The 16411-nt window shown below is 45.0% G+C and overlaps 1 protein-coding gene across 13 annotated transcripts in view; it reads left to right on the top strand.

Moving 5' to 3' along the window:
* Nucleotides 1-16411, top strand: part of PITPNM2 (phosphatidylinositol transfer protein membrane associated 2) — a 125295-nt gene that overhangs the window by 73738 nt on the left and 35146 nt on the right. For all 13 annotated transcript variants that reach the window (XR_005956910.1, XR_005956911.1, XM_041488420.1 and 10 more), the window contains 5 exons: nt 3004-3218; nt 4441-4562; nt 5874-6107; nt 12520-12843; nt 15668-15763. Coding sequence is in view for 11 of the 13 variants with exons in the window: in XM_041488420.1 (XP_041344354.1) it covers nt 3004-3218; nt 4441-4562; nt 5874-6107; nt 12520-12843; nt 15668-15763 (991 nt within the window). In the remaining 2 variants the exon portion in view is untranslated. The remainder of the gene's footprint in view (nt 1-3003; nt 3219-4440; nt 4563-5873; nt 6108-12519; nt 12844-15667; nt 15764-16411) is intronic.

The following is a 16411-nucleotide window of genomic DNA, read 5'->3' as shown; positions in this document are numbered from 1 at the left end:
CAGCAGATATTCCTTGGAGAGGGCCTGCCATACACTTCTCAAGCCAAATGTTTTCATAATTGAGGGTTATTTTTAATTGTTGTTTACAGACCACTTCCTTGTGACAAGCCCTCTCCAGGCTGTAGTTCAGGCACAGGAGGCATGAAGAGGCTGCATGGCTGCAGAGCAAATTGCTCTTCACTCCCACAAGTGCTTCACTTTCACAGCACCACTTATGCCCAGAGTGCCATCCTGGTCTCTCAAGTGCATGTGGCTAAAGTCTTTGTTTTTATTATATGAGACACATATTTTCTCTTTGTCTTTCTGACTGGTCAGTAGCTGCACTGTTCACCATCTCTCCTGACTCTTGGCCCTTCCTTACTTCACTGCAGCTCGTTGTCTTCTCTACAAGCCAACTGCTAAGTGTGAGAGCCTGGAGGGCTGGGAAGCAGCTTTGTGTGGGTTTATCCTGGGGAGTTTCTCTTTGATCATACTATCCTTCCCAGCAGTGTGGTGTGTTATGAGTATAAATTTGGCCTGACTCAAAAGTCCTGGCTCTAAAGATAGTTTGGGATATAATCTTTGGATTTTTTTTGGTCAGCAGAGCTACAGCTCTTATTTCACATTCATCTGAGAAAATGGTCTTGCTGCCCTCGTCATATCTTACGTAGATAAGTGACAAGTAGGAGGGCTGTGAAGGACCAAAATTTGCCTAGGGTTTGTAACTGGGTGACAAAGGCTGTGGGCTGGAGCTGGTCCTCTGGAAAGGCTGGAGGAGGAAGCACACCCTGCTCCCAGAATAGGGTCTGCAGCTGCATAGAAGTGAATAAAATAACCACAATTCAGAAGTGGGACATGAACTGCCTTTCACAGAGAGTCTCAGTGAACTTGGTTTTTCCTTCCTGCCTTCTCTCCCAGTGAGTTGGGACAATGACACTGTGCCACCCTCACATCTCCCACCATCAGAGCGTCACCAGTTCCACGCTGGGTGGAGAAGCTGCTGATGGAATTATTCATGTACAGCAAAAATTGGCCAGTGTTGTGAGTTCTTCAGGGTTCCAGCTGTAGGGTGAGAATCAGGCAGCTCATCTCCATGCAGAGAAGTTTTGTTAAAACCAGCTGAACAGGGAAAAGTGAAATGGGGAATTAGTGAGTAAAACCCCTCAGTGGATTTTGGTCCCAAAATGAGCACTTGCAGAATTGCCTGGAATTGCTGTAACTGTGCAATCTGGAAGGGAGTTTTGAATAACCTGGCATGAAGAAAACTCATCTTCCCTCTGCTTATGATTTCCACGTGCTTCTGTCATATAATAAAACTCTAAATCTCTGTAATTTCTATCAACTGTTCAGAGCAGATGCTGTGCAGTTATTCTGTCTGACACTTCCACTGTGCTGGCTGGGTTACTGCCTTTTCTGAGACCTTTGAATTAACCAGATTTTGGGGTCATCACGATTATTTAATGTTATTGTCATAAATATTTGTACAGGACTTGGTCAGTGCTTATATAAGAACTGAAAGACAGTAGTTTGTTAGAAGAGGATGTGTGCTTTAATGAACTGCCAGCTGAGTGTTAGAAATAAACTGTAAAAAAATACTTTACTTTTTTTCTGGTTTTTTTTTTTTTTTCTATTGCAGTTTGTGGGGCAGGAAAAAAGTGATTATTTAGATTGTCAGTTATTTAGGTTTGTCAGTTACGGCTGTATAAATTTAAAATCGCTTGAGAGGTCTTTATAAACAGGGTTATTTACTTCTAAGCAGCTCTGTTGGCTTAACATCCTGTCCTCAAAAGATAAGAATTTGATCTCTTGCATCTTATTAATAATTTTCTGTTAAACCGTGTTATCCTTCGAATTGTTTGTATGCCAGAAATGAAGAGCTGTTATTGTGTTACATTTCACAGTTGATTCTTGGTATAAAATTCCTTTTTTGCTCCCTTAATTTCCAAAGTACTGTGCTCTCGAGATGCTCTCAAATACAAACAATAATCTCAAAATGCTAACAGAATGAATCTGTTGTTTGGAAATGATGAAGGTTATACATCATCCAATCTGCTGAAATGTGTGAGAAATTAATAAATATTTGGTTTGTCTCTAGCTCATCTTAGAAGCACTGAAATTAGTATTTTTTTATTGAGGGAATTTTTGCCAAGTTTTCACTGAAGGACAGTCCTACAAATAAGCGAAAATGCGGAGGCTGCCAGGGGGTGCAGTGATCATTCTGGCAAACTTGGGCTGTTTCTTCCAAATATCTTAATTAGCAGAGCAAAGTCTCCAAGCTGTTCTTGGAGAGCTGCTGCTGGGCCAGATCACATGCAGCAAACGCCCAAATCCTGTGGGTGTGGGTCCCAGAATGGTCTTTAGCACTGTGATCACGGAATCATTGAGCTTGGAAAGGACCTCTGAGATCATCAAGTCCTGCCTGTGACCAATTCCCAGCTTGTCAACTCAACCAGAGCACTGAGTGCCACGTGCAGTCATTTCTTGGGCACCTCCAGGGGTGGTGGCTCCAATGCCTGACCACTCTTCCAGTGAAGAAATTCTTCCTGGTGTCCAGCCTGAGGTGCTGCTGCACCAGGAGCGTGTGTGATTCTTCACGCTGACACATCACCACGGGGCTGTGCCAGGTTGGACAAACTCCTCTTGGCTGCTGATGCAAAAGGGTTTTGTGCTGTTGGGTGGTTCAGAGCTGGAGCCAAGGGTTGGGGTGTGATGTGTTACCTGTACCAGGAACAGGAGTTGAGGTGTCATTACAGCTCCATTCAAACTGAGCATCCAGATGGAAATTGGCATGGCGTCCTGAATAAATCAAATCTCTCTGTTGGCCAGATGGGTCTCTACATTTTGCCTTTGTAATCTCTAGGTGTGGTAATCTTAGTGCTGGGGTGCTGCTACAGCTCTGCTGTGCTCAAAAGGAGTCCTAGAAACCATCCCCAGTGTCCAGGTGCTTTGAGAACCCGATCTGTGTACGATGCCCTGGAAAATGAACATTTTTGTGATGTATTTTTGATCTATTTTCCCTTTCAGAAAAAGAGCAGAGAGGAGACATGTGGGGAAGGCAGTGGAGTGGAGATCCTGGAGAACAGGCCCTACGTGGATGGCCCGGGGGGCAGTGGGCAGTACACTCACAAGGTTTACCACATCGGCATGCACATCCCCAGCTGGTTCCGCTCCATACTGCCCAAGGCAGCTCTGCGCGTCGAGGAGGAGTCCTGGAATGCTTATCCTTACACAAGGACAAGGTAAAACTGGCAAAATGTCCACAGCTCTTTCCATGGGTTAAAGACAGGGCTTGATGTCACGCTCTGGCAGTGGCATTTCCCTCTCCAGTAATATCCTTCAGAGCAACTGGGGTCAAGTCCTAAAATTCCTGTGCAGTGCTTGGTCTCTGGAGTTTGCCTGGGCTGACTGCACACCTGCCTGAGAATTTGTGGCTCCTTGCTGTAAAAATGTGGAGCTGTTTTGTCTGTCAAAGCTTGGGCAATCATGAATGGTTATTTAGTCATAAAAAAGTATCTGCTTAACATTGCAGATCTCTGCAAGCTCGGGGAGATTATAAATGTGCATGGTGCTGGGACAGATGTCATGCTGAATCCTGTCAGGGAAGACAGGATGCATTTGTACAGGGGAAAGAAAAATATTAATAAATAAATAAATAACCACAGCACTTCTTTTCTGAGAACTGTCTGTCATTTAACTAGAAAATAACAAACCTACATCCTATGGTTTTTGCCCTGAGGAGGGAAGAGAGCCAGAGGCTCTGTGGAGCCATCTGGGACCTCCTTGTTTCATCTGATTTTGTCAGGCAGGACTTCACATACCCTGGAAAAAAATAACCTTTGTGCCAGTTACTCCATTTTAGAGCATTTGCTCTTTTGCAGATTTACAAATCTGATTTCCCTGACATCTTGCAAAATAAAAAGACTTTAATGGGTATTTTGATTTTTATGAAAAATCTGGAAAAATTCTCTGGTTCTGTTTAAGCTGGTCTCTGCAAGTAGCATCAATCCTGGGAAGGTGGGGAGTCAGTTTGTGCATGTGGGCTGTTGCCAGTGACTGAATATACTGGAGCTGCCTGACTTTTAAGTGATTAAAGTTCACTTCCAGTCAGTTTTTATCCCTTCTCTTGAAATGCCTATGAGTCAATCAGTTGGCCAGGAAACCTGTGCTGCACAGAACTAGTCCCTGTTTTATTCTGCCATAGGTTCCAGGCAGGAGCTTTGCTTTTCTTCTTGCACAGGTGCATTTCCTGGGTGTCCTTGTATCAGTATCCATGTCGCAACTTTTTAATATAGTGGGCCCAAAATTTATTTCCTTGCTGAAAACTGGTGAGCTCCTGTCTTAAGAAGTTATTAAGGAACAATCTCTAGTTGATATTTTAAGCATACCTGAAGGAAAACAGGAGTGAAGGCTGGCTGGGATTTGAGGCTGATTTACTCTAAGCTGTGTTGTTCTGGCTCCCAGGTACACGTGTCCTTTCGTGGAGAAGTTCTCTATTGATATTGAGACCTACTACAAAACTGACCCAGGAGACCATAACAACGTGTTCAACCTTTCTGCTGCAGAAAAAAGACAAACCATTTTAGGTAAACAGCCTTCTTCCTTTACTTTTCCCTGGTTTTGTCCTTTTCTTGCTTTTCTTGGTGTGTCCATCTGTCTGTCCATCCTCCCTAAACACACACCTACACCCCGTCACTGTCACTGCAGGTGGAGTTACATGAAGTAGGGTGAGGATACAACTTCTAGGTTTGATGTAAATCACATGGAAATAATTTGAATCCCCATCTGTAAATTTACGCTGATGCTTTTCCATCTTATTTATGCAGCTCCCAAGAGGAGTAAGGCATCTAATGAATTTGGGGGTAATAAGTAGCAATAAACATAGAAGAGGAAAAAATAGCTGTAAAATTGTGAAAATATTGCTGTTTATTCGCGTGACTCCTTCATGTATATGAAAATTATTCCTATCTGCACTTTTGAAGCATGAAGTTGCATTTAATTTTTGTTCCTTCTCCTTTTAGTCCTGCCCTCATGTAGGTTAACACTCACTTCACAGCTGTCTTTAGAAGATTAAGTTAACGTAAGGAATTAATGAGACAAGGCAAAAGTATTTCAAAAAAAGTACTTTTGTACTTCAACTGTCCTTATTGCTGGGCCTGTCTGACAAGGCTTTCACTGCTGAGCAGACTCAAGTCCCACCACTGCACTGAGAGGTGTCACAGAGCTGTCACTTGTGGGGAAGTGAGATCCTGCCCTTCAATCCAAACTTCAGATGCTTCTGCTGAGCTCTGGGGGTTGCAAGTCTTTAAAATATGTTAATTCACTCCACTCCTGCTGCAGCTTCCACTTCTCCATTGTTGGATTGTTAATTAGGACTTGAGTTAAACTTTCTGCTTTCCAGAGTACATCTGGTCTAACAATAGCAGATGAGGAGTTCCCAGTCCCCTCCTCTGATGAGCTGTTCCATGGCAGTGTCTGTTCCATAGCAGGGCAGGTGTGTTTAACTGTCTTGGCTGAGACAGCTGCAGCACTGAGTGATATTAGAAAAGCTGGAAGGTGGAATGTACAACAGATCTGTGTGGAGCTGGAAAGACAGAGTGTGCAGAGCTGCCAGAGTGCTGTGGATCTGCAGTTACTGTGGGCAAAAACATCTATTTGGAGCAAAGCCTCTGTTTGCTGGAACTGTGTGTGCTCGTTCCTCTGGCAGAGCTGATCTCTGCCCAGCAGCAGTGTATAAACAATTTAAATATCAGTTGTTTAAGTGTAAGTAAAAAGAAACTAAATTGCTGTAATGCTTCTGGTACTTACTTGAAACAGAAATAACTCATGAAAAATGATGTTTTCTTGTTTTGCTCAGGAAAAGGAAACGTCTAACTGTTTCTATTCTCTTTCTGTAGATCCTATTGATATTGTTAAAGATCCTATCCCTCCCCATGAATACAAAGCTGAGGAGGATCCAAAGCTGTATAAATCAGTGAAGACTAAAAGAGGACCCCTCTCAGAAGATTGGATTCAAGAGTACAAGAACAACCCTGGGAAATACCCCATCATGTGTGCCTACAAACTGTGTAAAGTGGAGTTCAGATACTGGGGGATGCAGTCGAAAATCGAGCGCTTCATCCACGATGTTGGTGAGCATTTATGGCCTTGCAGAGTCCACTCCTTAATGTTTGCACTGAATTGAAACATGAAGGTGAGGTATGTGCAATGCATCACATTCCAAGGCACGTCTGTGGAGAGATTGTCAGATCTGACGACTCTGTGGGTCAGCTCAGAAAAAATCCTGTTATTTTGTCACTTACAATTGTGGTGTGTACAAATCCAAACCACGTGTACCCACTGCAAAGGTTTCAAGTCCTGTGTAGGCAACATCTTGCATTCTCCTTTTTAATTTTTTTTTAAGATAAGCTTGCCAGATCATTTTTCAGTTCTGCCAGTCTTCTTTATTGTGACCAAAATCCATCCTGAAGGGCTGCCTAAAGAAATAAGCTTCACTTCAGCATCCTGATGGTTCCAGAAAACCACTCCTTGGAGCATCCATAGTTTCTACCTGTGGCTCTGAGTTGTGAGTAAATGTCCTTCTTTGATGGATGCATCATTGGTAGGTCAGGGCTTTTAAGGAGGAATTGGATGTGTCTGGGAGTAACTAAGTGGAGACAGTACAGGTGCTGGCAGTAATTTATTCTTTGCAGAAAATCTATAAAACACCTGGTACAGTTTCTGAGCCTTGCCACAAATGACTGGCTCTATGGCCGAGTGGAAAACCTAAATAGTGTTTTAAAGGAGCATTCCCATCTAAAAGGGCAGAGCTCTGGCTGTCTTCTGGCAAAGCAAATGCAAAAAAAAAAAAGGATGTGTAGAGGGTGCTACCACATTCCAGTGCACTGTAAATCCTCCTGCATGACTTCTACAACTCTGCTTTTGATGTGCAAATCTTCATGAAGTGCCTGATTCTAGTGTAAGTAATTTTCAGGCTCTTTGTAGTCACATTGCTCCTGAGAGCTAATGTGAAAAACACTGATGGAGCAGTGGAGAATAGTGCGCCCCTCTCTCTGAATGCTCACAGGTTTTCTTGCAGCTCCTTTGCTTTTCTTTGGGCAGGGATGGAGGCTTTTCCTGCTGTAGGCTGTTACAAGTGCCTCTCTGCACTGAACTCCCTTGGCGTTTCGGTGACACGGGTTAATTCAGTGTGTGCTGGAAAACACGGAGGCAGAATAACATCTCCATTGTATCTGTTAAATGAAAAAGGAGCACATGACTCTTCCAGTTCAGAGGTGTTTGGCATAGATTAACTGTGGTCCCTTAGAAATATTGCTTTTGTATTCCGTGAAAGATTGCCTGCCATTTCCCTCTTGATTGAGGCTTTGCAGAGAGCAGAGCCAGCTCATTGTCTGCCTTTCAAAAGCTTTTCCAGCCTGTTATAAAGATGGCAAATAGTGTTTTTTAAAGTGGTTAAGATGCATAAAATCAGGGAAGTCTTTTAGGCAAGACAAAGTAGAGTGAGTGAAAACTGAAAGTAAAAGCTTGAGGTATCTGCAGGAGCTGTGTGGCCTCCCCCTGCCCTGGGATAGCTGTGGGGAAGCCATGAGTGGGCAAAGTGCCACAGCATTTGTACCAAAGCCAGCAGTGCATGAGGATGTTTAAGTTGGAAAGATGTGGTTACAACAGGACTGACCAGGCTTAGGTGCAGATCCTCGTGTAGGGCTTTCAGCTGGTGGCCAAAAGCAGATGGAGACCTTTGTGCATTGTGCACCTGATGGTGAGCCAAGTTCCCAGGAGCCAGAGTTGTTGTGGTGGTTCTTCCTTGGCATTTTCCTCCTGGTTCCTCTGTTCCCAACTCGAGCAACTTTATTTCTTGGGGAATTAGCCCACCCTGTGCAGGGTCACCAAGCCAGCAAGGACACCAACAACAAGATCCAAACTCTGCCCAATGGGGAGCAATGCTTAGTGGAGCAAACTAAAATTAGAGAATGGTTTGAAAAAAGAGCAGGTGTGAGGTAAGTGATGGATGGTGCAATGTGGAAGGGCTGCTGAGCACAGAGGGTGGAACTCTGGGGGACGGTGTGGAAACATTCTCACTCGTACTGAGTGCAGCAGCCATTCTTTCCCATGACTAATTGGACAGTTACTCAGTGCTTTGACAGCCTGAGACACAGACTAAAATTGTGATTGTGGGCTATTAGTCTTCTTGGCTGTAATATTTGTATGCTTTTTTACTCCTTTCCCATAGATTTTAAGTTTAATTGGACTGGCACTGCATAATGTTCTGCTCCCACTTGCTTCCTAATGGTGCATGTGGGCTCTGAGTCTTTTGTTGTTAAACAAGTGTGTTGACTGTGTATGGGTTATTAATTATATACTGTGGCAAAGTGTGTTCCATCCCAGTAACTGGAGCTTTGTCTAACCCACTGTGTCCTAGGCTAAATATGCCCAAATTGCTGCACAGTGGTGAAGTGGTTTTTGAAAGCTCTTTTGCAGAACTTTGGCTTCACCAAAGCACTCAAATGACTCAGTTCATCCACTGGCCACTGGATCCCAAAGGTAGAGTTTTGCCTTTCCAGGGGGAGGCAGGTTGCAGGTGGCATGATGTGGATGTGACCACAGGCTTTTCTTTGTGAGGCTTCTGAGCAAGGGAGGCAGGGAAGCAAACAGGTGTGACTGCAGGTGGCCTTTGGTTGGATTGTACTGGCAAGGTTATGGGATCTCTTGGGACTGTCAGGGAAGTAGTGTTGCACATGGACAATCAGGCATCCTGCATTTGCTGTCAGGAAATTGTGAATTATAAAATTATTTGGGAGATTGTTTCTAGCTACAGAGGCAATGGGTATCTGAACAGTTGCTTTGTTTGGATATTGAGGGCATTAAGGGCACAACTTGTTGGTGAGTTTTGTGATTTATTTGCATTGAGTTCTTATTACATTCACTATTTTAATTTCATGTTGGAAAACAAGCCCAGAACTACAGACCAAAGCTTTTTAAACTCACATGAAGCCACCTCTCTGCCCTGGCTTGTCTAATGGTCATTTACACTTGCTTTTGTATGATGGAGTCCAACACCACAAATCATTTACAGCAGTCAGCACCTCAAGGATTCAACCAGCCTCTGAGTTGTTGAGGTGGTGAGCTGGAAATCAAATGATTTAAATGTTTGCACCCTGCTCAGCTCTTCACAGATGATCTTTCTGCACAGCACAGTGGGAAATGTTACAATAATTAAATCAACACATGATGACGGGCGCTCTGAACTCAGCCTGAACATTTGTGCATGTGTGGTGTTATTGTTTGTTTGTTTGTTTTAAACAAAGCATTACACTCTGGAGAAATTATAGTCTACTTAATGACTGATAACCAGCTGGTAGCTGCACCCTTGTCAAAAAACCTCTTCCCATTTTTTCTGGGTGACTTCAGTGAGGTGTCTGATGAGGCTGTGAGGTTTTCCTCTGATTCTGGGGAAGAAGGCTCAGATAAGCTTGGGACATGTTGGTGGAGGGGGAAAACCTGCTGGCAAGGCAAACTTCCAACTGTGCTGCAGCTGGGGCAGTGTGTGACAGGGACTTTTGTGGCTGAGTAGGACACATTTACACCTTCTCTCCTTCCAGGGAGAAAAAGGAAAGCCAGCTGGGCCACAGATTCCCTCAGCACTCTTCTGATGGGCATCTGCTCCAAAGAGAGTTTTTCCCCATTACTCTCTTTCCTGGGTCTGGTGTCTCCCTTCCTTTTCACTTCCCAATAAAAAAACTGGTTTTTCTCTAAGATTTTGATACAAAAATGCTTTGAGACTTGTTTTTTTTTTCCATTGCACAGGGAGAACAGCAGTGTCTGGACAGGTGAGGTCAGTCATTTGTAGCTGGATCCTGGCTCCCTGTAGCTGTGTGGGACACTTGTTGTGTTCCCTGGGTCTCTGCAGGGACGCTGCAGGCTGGGCAGGAATTCAGTGCCCACTGCTGTGCACAGAGGAGCCCCTCAAGTTCTCTTCCCTAGCACTGAAGCCTCTTCTGCAAGCCATGACTTTTATTTTTCCATTTCTTTTGTACCTGCACAGTCTCATTCTCCTTCAGGTTTTCTCCTCGTGTTTAGGAAAGAGAAATGCAGCACTGCTGGCACATCCCAGGTGAAGGCCAAATGCTGGGAAAGTAATGTTTTTTGGACTTCTTAACTAACCTGGAGGGGTAGAGGCACAGCAGCTCTGAAGCCCCATGGTGCCATCTTATTTTCAAAGGAGCAGAGCTTTAAGGAAGGGTGGGTTGGGATGTCTAATCAAAGGGATGTGAGCAGGCACGTGGGGAGGTCTGTGAGTTGGCAGGAAGCAGTGCAGGTGATGTTTGAGATCTAAGAAGGCAGAGAGGAACTTCAAGGGACTTTTTTTTTACCCCCAGGTGGTTTTCATGTTCCCTGTATTCAAAGTCCATTAAAACACAGATATGTGGTTGGTGGCATCTGTGCCTCTACACAGAGAATTTCTGAGGAGTTGGGGCACTGATACATCAAGGCTGGATTCAGGAGCAGGAGTGGAACCTGCTGAGCCCTTGAATGGGGGAAACTGTGGGATAAGAGCAACATTCACTTCTGTGTCTGATCACAGTCTGTTTTCAAGGTGTTCCAAGCAAGGAATTGGACACTGTGGGTGTGGATGTCCAAAGGATGGTGGGGACAGCAAGAGAAATGTTTTCTTGGCTTTTAGTGTGGGTGTGATGCAAATTTAATCTTGATTTTTAAGCTCTGCTGGTTGTCAATCATAACAGGAGGTGAAGAGGCTAAAACATTCTCCTGTAGTTCTGCAAAAAGTAATCTGGCAGGGGAAATAACTCTGAATCTCAGCTCAGGTCGAACAGAATTAAGGTGCTGAAGGCTGTCATTCTGCCCCAGAAGGTCACACTCTGCTGGCTCAAACTTGCCTCTCCCTCCTGAAAGTCAGTCAGCAAAATACATCAAATATTGATAGATTTAATCTTACTGTGTAAATGAAGTTCAGGTTGAGCTGGTCCTGGCATTAGCTGCTGATCTCAGTGGCCATTTCCTCCTGGCAGCCTGGCTTGGGATGACTGGTGACATTGAGGACTGACCAAAAAGCAGAACAGACAATAAACTGCTCAGATCTGGAAGAGGATAAACATATAAAAACATGCTTTTTGTGTATTTAAGAAAACAAACAAAAAGTGATTGCTGGAAACAAACTGGATCTTTAGGCTGAACATCACAGAAACTGTGGCAGTGGTGGGATCCAAGGTTTTCTGTGCAGCAGGGAAGCTCCTGTTGCCGGCAGCACCTTAGAAACCCTGCACATGGTGGGACCATCCCCCTTTGGCCATGCTCCTGGGGATGGAGAGGGGCTTGGGAGGGATGTCTTTCCTCATGGTGGTGCTTAGAGAGCTCAGTCTGCAGCTCCCAAAACCTAAATGATTCTAATGTAGCCTGTTGATTGCTCTCTTAATCCCACTGACAGCAAATCCCACTGGTGCTTTTGGCTTGTCCTTCAACCCATCTCTGCCTCAGTTTCCTAGTAATTAAAGAGGGGCAATATTAATTGATGGTTTATTATCAGAAAAACTCCTGAGGATCAGTTGGTCAGTATTTAGAGAAGCTTTAAAAGCATCATTACTGCTGTGTGATTCCATCAAGAATAAATAGCAGTTTGGAGTTTTGACCTGTTGTGAGCTTTTAAGGAATAATATTGGTGAAAATCCTGAGTGACTCTTATGTTTTAAAAGTCTTGGGGGTGTGATGATGTTAGTCAGTCTTGGGGAGAGTATCTGTTGCCTGGGCAGGTGCATTGTGTTTTGATACTGAGGCTGCTCTTCCTTTCAGATATGTGATATATTGAAATATTTTAAATTGGCTTTACGCACTCCATTTTTCTCTTGCAGCAGAAGACAGATGGTATCTGCAAAATAAAGCATCTTTATTCCCTCTCTTACTTTGCTTTCTATCCCATTATCTCAGAAGCTCCAATTTGTGATGCTGTTTTACTGATACATAGAAACCAGGTGCAGAAAACGGGTTTCCAAGGACAGGAATGTGGGATGTGCTTCTGCAATGTAACAGCTGGGGAGGGCTGTGGAGCATCCATCAAGGAATGACTTAAAACTCTCCAGGATTTAAAAAAAAAATAAAAATCAGTACCTTCTTTTCTTTTTTCTATTTTTTTTTTAAACTTGGTAATACATTTCACTTTGAAGTCGGGATCCAAAGGTTGCAACTTCCAGAACTTCAGGGAGTTGAAACTGTAGTCTGTGTGTGGCTCCTCCTTGGTGGAGCAGGCAGGCAAAGTCTTCCATCCAAAATTAGGAAATCCATTTCCAAATTAAAAGCAGTGATGAAGACTGGCTGATTTCAGAGATTTCAGGTTGTTTAGGAAGAATTGAGGAGATAAAGTAGATGAAGTGACCAGGTTGCCACCCTGACTGTGTGAAGGTCCTGCACTGCAGCACTGCGGGCTGGGTGTCCCTGTAGTGTCCCTGCCATGGTGTTGAGAGGCTGTGGGAGGGGAGCACGTTGGTTGCTGCAGTTTGTAGCTCTGGTGACAGGGACGTTTTGGCTTTGCAGGCCTGCGGAAGGTCATGGTCCGGGCCCACCGACAGGCCTGGTGCTGGCAGGACGAGTGGTACGGGCTCACCATCGAGGACATCCGGCAGCTGGAGAAGGAGGCCCAGCTGATGCTGGCCCAGAAGATGGCCCAGTTCTGCGGCGAGAATGACCCAGAGCAGCACGGTGTCAAGGACACTCCTGGGGAGAAGGACGTGGAGCCCAGCACGGGGTCACCTGCCGACGCCGAGGACGCCTCTGCCAACAGCGACGCGGCCTCCGGCAGGTCGCTCACCAAGCAATGGTCCACCTCCTCCAAGTCCTCACGGTCTTCAAAGAGAGGAGGTAAGATGCCGCTAGTGACTTGCTCTTCTGAATTCATGGAGGTTGGGCTTTTGGGGAGTTGGACCACATCTCCTTGTGGCAGGTGCCTTTGGGACAATGTGTATTAGTCCTATGAGTCCTGTTAGCTCAGAGGCCTTCTTTGGTGTTGCTGCATGCTCAGTCTTCTCAGGTGACCCGTTTTGGGTTTGGGAAGGTTTCTAGTCATCCCATAACTGTGACTCAGTGTCACGTGGCACAGTTGCCAATGTCAAAAGCACAGAATCTGTAAAAACACCATAGAGAAGCAGGCAGGAGCTGGCTGGCAGCACTGGGGCTCAAGAGACAGCCAGCAGCACGGAGTTAGCCCTTGTTACTGAGGAGCTACTGGTGGCTTTCTAAGGCACTTCCATGGTGTTCCCTTGTGGATACCTGTGTCACAGCAGGTACCTGTCCTCCTTGGCTAGGGTTCTGTGCCAGCACATGCCTGTCATTTCAAGAGGGGTGTTTGGCTCCATGGAGGTGCACACAGTGAAACATCTCATCAGCTACTGGGGAGATAAAGGCAGGAGCACCCAAAGGCGTGTGGGGGCTGCTGCCTTCCCCTGCTGATGATGCACAGCAGCTGTTTGGAGGCAAAACCTCACCCTGGGATTCAGTGGGACTGTACATTGCCTTTGAAACACCATTCAGGAAGCTTTCAGGATTTTGATGTTAAAGCTCTGCTGTGGATACCCTGTAAGGACTCAGCTTTGAGTCTTGGATTTTGTTACTCACCTCTCCCTTGGGACTCACCTCATTTTGCTGTACTTCCCTTCTTTGGACCGTTCTGTACAAAGGAGTGACTCCCCAGTGAATTCCATCCGCCAGGTTCAAACCCTCAGCAATTCCCTCTCTGATTAGCCAAGTGCTGCTGGCAGCAGGGAAATAGCAGCTCTCACTGCAAGAGGGAAAAAACCCCATGAAAACCCCAAGGGGCAGCATTTCTTCCAGTGATGGTGGAAGGGAACATCAGGGTGAGTGAAGCTTCTCCATCTATCACATGCACTAGATATTGGGAGCTGAGTCTCCATTTTTATTTCCCACTCCATCACTGATTTCATCGTGGGGTGAATGAGAGAGGAGCACAGTAGTTTTACCTTGTGATGACTCACTCGAGTGAGCCCCAGGGAAGAACCTACCAGATGCTTCATAAATCACTGCATAAAGATAAAAATACTGGCTACTTTGCCTGCACCGGGATTTTATATTGATGCACCCATCTCCCATTATGCTCTTTGCACAAACCCCCTCTTCCACTGCTGACATGTTCACTGGGATCTGGAGTTTTCAGACCTCTCAGGATTTCACTTGAAGGTTTTCACCGGGAGTAAAGCTTGAATTTCTTTTCAACTGCAGAATGTCTCAGCTATTACAAGGAAAAGTAATGAAAGAAATTAATTGTGATGTGCTGGGAAGTACGTCACACAGATATTTTAATCCTCCTTCATGCTGGCAGCACATTACCATATGGAAGCAAGGAGGGCTGTCGCGACGCACCGCCACCTCCAGCTGAAAAAAAAGCCTTTTCTCCAAAAGGTTTTCCTTTTCTCCACCACCTGAGCGAGACCTCTGGTGATGGCAGGACCCTTGTTGCCCTCCCATATGTAATTAGGTGCTCTATTTTTAGCAACTATTATGCGAGTGCCTTGACGTCACTGGGGCGTGAATTAGCTCTGCTCTGCCACCTCCTCTCTGGCTGCTCCCGAGGGTGGGTGCTGGGGTGCTGAGCTGCAATTACATGACTCTGCACAGGGTCTCCATCCTTGTTCCATGTGACAGCCGGGTGGGAGATCCGGAGAATTTTACTTCTATATTCAACTCTGTTGGAACAATAGCACGAAACGGCTTGTGCGGCTGTCACAGTAACCAGAGCCTTTCAGGCTCTTGTACATGCTAAATGAGAACTTGTCAGTCTCCTCAGGTTTTTGTTGGGTTAGGTGGCTGCTGCGAGTGCTTTGTGTGCTCCGTGTGACAGGCACGAGGGGACAAACCCTCCCTCCCATCATTCTCTGGACAGCGCTCCCTTCAGCAGGCGGCTGTTCTGAGACAACTTCAGCCGAGAAGTGCTCAGGCTGGATGGCTGCTAAATTATATCTGAAAAAAGAAAAGAAGAGGCCATAATGTGTTTATATTTAGCTCAGAGAGCTCTGGAGGCGAAAGTGAAAGGGAGTAGGTAGGTGTGGGAACAGGAGGGCAAACAGCACTAAAAGGACTTTGAGGTTTCTCCTTGCTCTGTCAGGACCGCCGCTCCAACAGCTCCCTTTGAAGTAGTTGGATAGCATGTTGTTTAAATCATTCAAGTTTAAAGTTTAAACAGATCTCTAATCCAATTTGTGTGGAAGCAATTTCCTTCCAGAAAACAGATTATTCCTCTCCAGGCTGCTCTGCTGAGCTACCCACCCGAAAGTTAGTGAAGCAGAGGCATGGCTTGTGTGCTGATGAGAGGCACAGAGAGAGCTTCCAATCAGCCTGCTTCCTTCCTAATTGCAAACTTTAAAACCCAGCTGATTTTGCACGTCCTACTAACAATTATAAATAGCTGCCATTCAAAATAGCAGAAGAGTGATCCAAGCAGCTTTGCTTTAATGTAGCATCTTGCTGGCAGGTTCTACCAACAGTAAACAAACAGGATCTGTAAAGCAGTACACTGACATCACACCAGCATCATCAGGGTTTTGTGTTTTTTAATATTGCAGCAGTGAATTTTCTTGGAGAACACATGATTCTTCCTTCAGCAAAGATCATGTTGGGAACTCTCCGTCTTGTGGATGTAGCGTTTCGCATAAAGCTTTTCTGTTTTTTCCAGCAAGTCCCTCGCGCCATAGTATCTCCGAGTGGAGGATGCAGAGCATTGCCAGGGATTCAGATGACAGCTCAGATGATGAATTCTTTGATGCACATGGTATGTGGAACCTAAATCACCATCGTTTCTTCCATGAAATGGTGGGGTAAGAGAACGGAAGGCATGAAGGGCGGGGGGTGAGCAGGGAAGGAAGCGAGACTCTTTTGCTTTGAAGTCTTTTCCTTTCTAACCATGACGTGCAGCTTCTTCCAGCATCACCCAGCAGACTCTTACGTTAATGCAGCACCATTTCAGGTGCAGTCTGATCTGTTTGAGGGGATCTTGAACAGTCCTAGCCCTAGGGTTTGTATTTTATTTGGCGCAAATGAGTGTGCATGAAATCCAGCAGTACTAACTGGACTGTGGGTGTGTCCTAATGATTCACTGTGACTGATGATTTTTCTAATTTGTTTTTTAATCACTAAGAGGTATGATTAATTGTCCTGTCTGGGCCTGAAGAGACCCAAATTTGCCTTTATTAACTCCTCATTCTCCCATTCCAAGAAATAGAACAGCAAATGCAGCAAGGTACTTCAGGTGCCAAAATTAATCAGTGTTGATTTCAGAATTCTCAAAGTAATTTTGATAATCTGTATTAAGATAACACTGTTCTATTTTTTTTCCTCTATGCATGTGTGTGTGAAGAAGCTTTGTTCCTCTGCACTCATTTTATATATTGTACTTTATGCAAATTTAAGCCTGGAGGGC

This window comes from Pyrgilauda ruficollis, unplaced genomic scaffold (assembly GCF_017590135.1).
Source record: "Pyrgilauda ruficollis isolate IOZ18807 unplaced genomic scaffold, ASM1759013v1 scaffold9, whole genome shotgun sequence".
Classification (NCBI taxonomy): Eukaryota; Metazoa; Chordata; class Aves; order Passeriformes; family Passeridae; genus Pyrgilauda; species Pyrgilauda ruficollis.
The sequence above is the reverse complement of the archived record's forward strand: the minus strand, read 5'-3'. Positions and strand labels throughout refer to the sequence as shown.